Below are 8,725 nucleotides of genomic sequence, written 5' to 3' on the forward strand. Positions count from 1 at the left end.
ATAACAAAATTTAAAAGTTAACAAAAATACCTTATTTCCTCTTTTAAAATTATCATGATTATTTGGATCTTATTTTAATTAAGGTCAAGTTACCAAAAAAAAAATTAATATCTGACCTTAAAAAAATAAAATAATCAAATTTTAAAGGAAATAAGAAAAAGGTAAGCAAAACTTGATTTTTCCCATTTTCAAAATCAAATTGCACTAATATCTAAAATTAATTTTAAAAATTAAAATTAATTTATTTCTGATAATTAGATTTGAAATTTGAAAAACAAAAATCAACATACAAAACTACACAAAAAATCGGAATTTAATTCCATGAAATAGCATGAAAAATCGAAGAAAACGAAGAAAATAACAGGTGGTACGGACAGCATGCAAAGCATCTTTGTCCGCGCGCGTGGGAGAGGAGCCACAGCCCAAAAATCTGGGCGCAAGCACCCCTGCGCATGATTTCCGCGCGCGTAGGGGAGGTGCTCACCACCTAGGTTTTTCCCGATTTTCAAAAATTCATAACTAATTCAAATTAAATCAAAATCGAGTTCTGTAAAAAAGTAAATTGCTTAGAATTTTCCAAACTATCCAATAAAAATAATTCCAGATACAGACAATCAATTATTTTTCCCAGAATTCACAAACATCAATCAAACATCAATATGACACAACATGAAACCATCCAAATCACAAGCAAATCGTTTTAAGTCCAAATTTATTGCAAGTAAATCAATTACCATGGCTCTGGTGCCAGTTGTTGGTATTATATTTATCCAGGATCTTAGATCTATTGCAAGTATGTTGATTTAACAACCTAATATTGAACTTCTAAAACGATGAACTAAACACATAAAAGTTAAGAATAACTTACAGTGATTGCAGCGGAATTTATGTCTCCTTCCACTCAGATCTCTAACCCTTGATTCCCGTCCGTAGCGAGTATAATCAAGATCTGAGCCCGAAAGTTCTTCAGTTGGATGTGATCCTTCACAATCTTCCAAACTATGATGAGATACTGAATGATGTGAGTGGGCACTTCTCTCTCACTAGGGAATTTCGAAATCTCTCTTTGTTTTCTCTCTTATTTTCGTGTGATACACTTTGCAGAGCAAAGTTTCTCAAGCAACGCATGCATACAAAGAGAAGAGAGGGGCTGCTATATATAGGAAAAGAGAAGACCACAACTTTCCAAATAAACAGTTTCCTCTTTTACTGTGTAATAGAATAACTGCCTTATTTAGTGTGATTCACCACTTTCCTATTTAGGCTAGGCTTTGATTAGCAATTAAATGACAAATTAAATTGAAAAATAATAATTGGGAAAAGGCAATGATGTGGCCGGCCATGGTGTGAAAAGGCCTCACATTGATTTTGCAGTTTCCTCAATTTTATTTCTATTTCTCCAAAAATGCCATTTTTCCAATTCTAATCATTTAAATGCCAAAACTAATTATTTAATAACTAAAATAGATTATTAAATAATATTGCCATTTAAAATTAATTATTAATTCAGACATGCAAAGTCTCATAATTAATAATTAAACCTAGAAACCCTCTTATTTACGATTTCATCCCTAAACTGTGAGAATTCACAAATTAGACATAGTCTAACTTTTAGAATTATAATTGATTAATCATAAATCAATTATAGAGTCCTACAAACAGTATAGTCTCAACTAGAATGGGGACCATGGATCTATATTCTGAGCTTCCAATAAGTTGAACCGATTTACCAAGTAAATCCCTAACTTATTAATTCCTCGTTGAATCCACTCTTAGAACTTGGAATTGCACTCTCAGACTTATATAGAGCATATTATATGTTTCACGATATCAATATGCTATCTCATTTAACCATTGTTATAATCTTAATGTGATTTAGAGATCCTCTATATAGATGATTTACATCGAGACGAGACTAATTTACCGTTTACACCCCTCAATGTATTTTGCCCATTTGAACACTTAGTTACCTGTAAATGATGTTTTAGTGATCTAATATATAGTCACTGAAACAAGAGCTCATCCATTTACTTCTATTTAACTAAGCTCAAAAGGAATCATCACTTTACTTCTATACACCAGTAGAAGCTATAGATTTCCATATTTATGTTTAGCACTCCCTATTCAGTTATGCTATCATGTTCCCAAAATATATGTATTATCCTGACTCAAAACAGGCTTTAACTAATAAATCAAAGAACAAGAATAGCACTCCTGAGATTGAGCCTAAGCATATCAGGATTTAGATTCTCTTAATCTAAGATCAACTTCTGACATTGACTTGGAAAGATACAACAGTAAGTTTACAATATCTTTAACCAAGTTCAATATCGGTCCAGTCCAATGCATACTCCATGCATTCGAAACCAGTATACTTTACCAATGTTCTGGAAAGAACATAACACTTACTCCAAGTGTAAGTATACTTCATCGCTGATTATCACATCAGTGTAAATCCAAAACACTGATGAACAGGGACCAAATCTTTTGAATCATATAATCACAATCACATTCCACTGTATTGACGATACTGTAATTGTGAATAACTATATGTTCTAGATTTAACTGATTTTGTGCATATATCAAATATATGTATTAAACCATAAACATGTAACATACATGTAAACATGCTTCACTTCTAAATTGATAACTAATCAGATTGTAATGAGTTTTATTTAGGGCATAAAACCCAACAGTCGTGGCCAACACCAAAGAGCGATGCAATGCCATTGCCAAGTGCTCCATCTACCGAGATTGGATGGCGAATCCAGAAATGGATTTGAGTTTCCTGGGAAAGGGAATGGAGGAAGTCCTTGCCTACTGCTAGCAAGCCAAGAAGGCAGAGGAGGAGGCCGAGGCAGCACGAGAAGAAGAAGAAGAACCATCCAAGTCTCCTACTATGTACGCTTGGTTTTTTAATTATTTTTTGTAGGAAAATGGCCATATGGCCGAGACAATAGCTTTCCCTTTGTTGCCCTTAAAGACAAATTTGCATAGTTGGATGGCAACCTTTGCTTTTATTTTATCTTTTATTTATTGCCTCGTATTTTTGCATTCGAACTTAATATGTTTGCTTACTTGTGTTTTTACTCACAATTTAAACAATTATACTTTGATCAAACTTAAAATACTTTAAGGCTTTCAATGGCTCTTATTTTCCTTTGATATAGTTTAAATAGTTAGTAATCTACTATGTGCGCGAGCAAATATTATCTGTTATGCTTTCGATTTGCGAGTAGTTATCAGTTCTCTACTTCGCGTAAACAGTTATAATTTATTTTTAGACAAACTGAAACATACTTTAAATAATTCATCTCGTGAATCACTTTATATATTTTTGATTGCTTGTATGAATAATTAAGCCTTCTATTCACACCTTAGATTAAGTATTTTCTCAAGGCATCTTGGTGCCTCGTGTTAATACATTCCTATAAAATGCGAGTCGTTAAACATTCAGCTTCACATGTAGCTTATCATTGTTTGTATGAGTTAAATCTCATTTACAACTGCTACTTTTGACTTCGCATCATCCATAGATGACTCCAATCAACCACTTAAAAAACTTTGAATTTTTTTTTTTTTTAAAAAATGGGGGGTTTTTTTTACAACATATTATGTATTTCCACATAATTTCCAGTTGATAATAGACATATATATATGCCCCTCAAGTAATTTTAAAGAATAAAGCTTTGTAATTACTTGGAGAATAATTCAACTTTATTAATAATTGAAGTTCTAAATATTACATCAGATTATAGAGATTACTTAGTTTACTGGTAGTAGGGCCGCAAATGCTCAACATTCCAGTGGTTCTTTATTAGCGAGACGTTAAGCTGAGCTAATTTATAAATATCGGTTTCCACTATTGCTTCGATCACATAAAACCCTTCCCAGTTTGGGTTAAATATACTCCTCCAAATGCATCTCTCGTGTTTGCAAATACTCGCCTTAGCACCAAGTCACCAACTTTAAAAAGCCTTTTCTTGAATCTCTCGTTAATATATCTTGTCACTCAGTGTTGGTATGCTACATTAGTAATTTGCGACTCAGTACATTTTTCCTTAAGTAGATCCAAGGTAAATTTCAAGAGTTCTTAGTTTTCTTCTTGATTATAGAAATCTCGTTTGTGGGTCGCAATATTGACTTCTACTTGAAGCATTGCCTCCAAGCCGAATGCCAACAAGAATGGAGTAAGCCCTATTGTTGTTTTCTTAGTCGTTCTGTGAGCCCAAAGTAATTGTGGTAGTTCATCGACCCATCTACCTTTTGCAGTGTGCAACTTTTTTTTGATAGTATCCTTAAAGGTCTTATTAACAGCTTCTACTTGCCCATTCGCTTGAGGCCTTGATACTGATGAGAAGCTCTTAAAAATCTTGTTCTTCTCGCAGAACTCATTGAATAACTCACCATCAAACTGAGTTTCGTTATCGATATACTATCTTAATTGGTATTCCAAACCTATAAATTATGTTCTTAACTACAAAGTCGAGAACTTTCTTGCAGGTTATGGAAACAAGAGGTTATACATGTTATTGAGTTTTATTATCTCTTCACCAATGTAATAAAAAGACTAAAACATATATAGAGAAAGAGAGTGAGGTTTGAGGTTCAAGAGGGTTTTAAAATGACCTTTTTCTTAATTTTTCTTTTTCTTTTTTGGATTTTGGGACTATTATGAGGGAGCTCTTTTTAGGGGAGTAAGTGAGTAAAGATTTATTTTTCCCTATTTTCTCTCATTACTTTATTTGGAAAATTGGGAAAATGCCCTCTCTAAAACAAACTCAAACCCCAGTTTTGGTCATGCAATCTCACTCTTTATATATATACATAAAAGGTTTTTTATTAGCTTAAATGCAAATTTACTAGTTACTAGTTACTTGTTATAATTTGTCCAAAAATTAAACTACCTTTTTTCTTTTGAAAACTAAGATAGTTTGTTAAATAACCAATATATAACTAACTTTTTTTGTTTCTAAAATAATTAGTTTTGTATTGTGTGTATTTGAAGTTTGTTCTTTTAGGAGTGACGATTTAATATTGGATCTGTAACTATTAGGTCTTTAGAACTTATTTCAAGCTTAGAAATATGATTGGTGGCATTTATGTTTTTCTTTTAAATAAAATTCAAATCATCAAGAACAACTCCTAAGAAAGAGAGGTCCATATCTTTCCTATTGAAAGCTTGAAAAGCATGGGCACAGTCAGATTCAAATTGTAAAGTTCTAAATCTAGTCCTTTTGCACAATCTGATTTAGCTAAGCACAACCATAGCTTGGTGTCATTTATGTTTTTGAATGCCTACTTTTTGTGTTTTTGAAATGTCACGCCATTCGCCTTTTGTCCCTGGAGATCTTAGTTTGATGCATTCTTCTGTGCATGCACTATCCTGTGGTGTTACACTGCTCAATTTGTTTTGTTTTTCAATTTTTTTCCTCTATTTTTCTATGTCAATGTTATATTGTAGCCTTCCTGTGTTTGTAGTCCTAAGAGCCTTTTCTGTTGGGATTTCACTTTGCTTATGACTAGATCTTTATCTCAATATATTTATAAACCCTGTGTTTTATGGGTTCCAGTTCCAACAAAAAGAAAGTAAGTAAATATTGTTTCTTTCTTCAGTATTTTAGTATATTTATCGTGAAATTTTCTATTGTAGATATATATACTGCTTCAAAAGAAGTAAAACAAGGACTAGCTAGTAACTATTGGAGAAGCTGCCATTGGAGGTCCATTTAATCTTTCCCCACAACTTAGCTGTGCCAAACTGACCCAAAGACTCAAAAAAGATATGGAGTGGTCAAAAATTTTCAAGCTTTAATGAACCTAAACTTTTTAGTTGAAAACTTACTTGAATTATTCTGAATCAAGTCAGCTATGACAATCCCAACCAACTTAATTGTAAAAGGTATTTATATAAGGATATCCAAAACCATGTGATTAAGGCTAAGTTTTTCCGCTTTTTTGTTAGAGAGTCTTAGATGATTTGTTGTTCTCTCTAGGATTATGTTGTTAATAAGTGAGGAAAGCACTCCATTGACTCTTTTGTTATGTACCACTTTTAAATAAACATTCAAGTATTCATTCTTCCTGGTGTGAAGTGTGATAGTACACTTTTGATTGAAAAGTGTTTACTACAAAAAATAGCTACATGACAAATTTTTAATTACAACATAATTTTTTTTTTGTGACTAAATGTGACTTTTAGTCACAACAAAAAGTTACTTGTGACTAATACATAGTATTTAAATACAAGTTGTCACTAATTTAGTTTTAGTCACAACAAGTATTATGACTAAAAATACATTTAGTCACAACAAATTATAATTTTTGTCACTAATACATTTAGCCACGAACCTTTTAGTCACAACAGGAATAATGATTCATAATTAGCCACAATTTTTTTACTTTTAGTTACAAATTTTATTGTGACTAAAAATAAATTTTTTTGTAGTGGTTTGAGGATGTTCTTGAGCTTTTACATCAATCTGATTCGTAACAGTTAAAAGTTAGTTTGATAAGTTGTCAAGAGTGTAAGTTAGTTTTTCAGTACTTGTTACTACTCTCTATAGAAGCTCTATTATGAGCTATTGATTTTTTTGTAAGTTCAATCCATATTCTACAAAGTTCATTTTCTGTAATCTCTCTCTACTTTTCTCTATCTAAAGCTAATAAACCTATCCAAATTATACATTAAACTTTGAATTTAATATAATGTAATTAAAATTATATTCAATTCTTATATTTTGTGTTTATATATTCGTTTGGTAGTAAATTTACATACTTTTCACAAAGAAAATGCTCAAAACCTCAATTTATTATTTTAGAATTAAAGATGTGGAACCAAAAAAAAAAAAAGCATTAAAAAAGCACTTGTTTATTTTTTTTTGAAAAAAAAAATACACAACATGTTTTTACTTTGAGCTTTGTGTAGAATAACAGATAAAAATTTATATGTGGTTCCTGAAACTCGTTATATATAATAGATACTTGCAGATATAGAAATTAATGTTTGCACTAATTAATGAAAAGCTAATAATAGCTTATATGATTCAAACATGTTCAAGAAAACACCCCTTAAATCTGTGGTACTTATGTTTCCCTCCCTATTTTATTGTAATTTCTGTGTACTCTCCTATTTTATTAATTCAAATTAGCTATAAATTCACTTTTTAAATCTATAAATATAACTTGGTTGCAATTTACTAATTATAACTGTTTCCATTCACTATGAATAAGAACTTTTTGTGTAAGTACTAATCAATAATAATAAATACTTTTAAATCAATTATCATCATCATCTCCAATAATAAGATCTCTAAAAATGTCTCTAAATCACAAAGCTTCAATAAAAGTTTTGTTGGTGGGACAAATACTGATGGTGATGATGATGATAATGATTGCTAGCACAACTTCCAAACCATTCCCAGGCAAAAAGTCATCTCATCATAAACATTCTCACAATAAACATTCTCACTTTGACTTCCTCGATACCCATAATGCCATTCGAGCGGAGGTTGGCGTCGGCCCAATGACGTGGAATAAGACCTTAGTTGCTTATGCGAGAAACTATGCAAACTCAATGGTAAGTAAGAATTGTGAGCTGGAGCACTCTGGAGGAATTTATGGTGAGAATTTAGCTGCAGGTTATGGAGAAATGACAGGTGAGCAAGCTGTGAAGTTTTGGGCCACCGAGAAGACCATGTATGACTACACCTCCAACACGTGCAAGGAAGAGGATGGGTGTGGCCATTACCTTCAGGTAGTGTGGCGCAACTCCATTCGCCTTGGATGCGCCACAACCAAGTGTAGCAACAATGGATTGGTATTTGTCATTTGTAGCTATGATCCCCCGGGAAATTATATAGGGCAACGACCCTATTAAATTATGTCCTGCATGTGGAACTTTTTGTGTGGAAGTTATAAAACTTTTTTTTGCCAAAATATATAATTATTGTTGTGGATAAAAAAAAAATGAATTCTCCAATAATTAATTTATTTGTCTATCTTTTTCAGTCCCTTTTCTTCCATTCTCTTTTCATTCTCCAAACTTTAAGCCGAAGTCTTTTTATTTTGAAAAAAAATTCTCAATCTAATAAACAAGATATATATATATATATAAATGTACAACGAAAAAGATCGAAATACCTCAAATATTGATCTTTGAGCTTCTATCCTACACGAGCTTCAGATCTACACAAGAAAACAAATTATATGAGTTACTGTTGGAACTTATTTTATCAGGATCTGGATTTACTAACATGTATGTTGATTAACACCTGAAATATGAATTCTCTAAACTAATAGAATAAACACATATAAAATTTAGAAAACCTTACATTTATTGCAGCGGAATAATATGTCTCCTTCAGCTTAGATCTCTATCCCTTGTTCCTTTCTGTCGTAGAGTGATAACAAGATCTAAGCCTAAATCTCCTCCCCTTCAGTTTGGTTACCCACCGTCTTCCAAACTATGATTGAGTACTTGACTTGTTATGTGTGGGCATGGTACTCTATCAGTAAAGGTTTGAAATATTAATAGAAGAACATCAAGAAGGATTCGAAATCACTATAGAAGGAAAGTCTCGCTTAGTAGTTGGTTAATAGAGTTAGAAAATTAGGTTTAGATTGGTTGATGTAGGTTTGATGAGAATAAGAGCATCATATTTCTTTTATAGTATTTCAACTAGGGTTTAGGATTCAATTATATGGAGTAAAAAAGATAAAATAA

The 8,725-nt window shown here is 31.8% G+C and overlaps 1 protein-coding gene across 1 annotated transcript; it reads left to right on the forward strand.

Moving 5' to 3' along the window:
* The first annotated feature begins 7,242 nt into the window (after positions 1-7,242).
* Positions 7,243-7,990, forward strand: LOC115702488 (pathogenesis-related protein 1B-like). The gene has a single exon (XM_030629929.2). The coding sequence runs from the start codon at positions 7,319-7,321 to the stop codon at positions 7,877-7,879; it is 561 nt and encodes a 186-aa protein (XP_030485789.1). The 5' UTR covers positions 7,243-7,318; the 3' UTR covers positions 7,880-7,990.
* The last annotated feature ends 735 nt before the right edge of the window (positions 7,991-8,725 follow it).

The sequence above is a fragment of the Cannabis sativa genome, chromosome X, assembly GCF_029168945.1.
Source record: "Cannabis sativa cultivar Pink pepper isolate KNU-18-1 chromosome X, ASM2916894v1, whole genome shotgun sequence".
NCBI lineage: Eukaryota > Viridiplantae > Streptophyta > Magnoliopsida > Rosales > Cannabaceae > Cannabis > Cannabis sativa.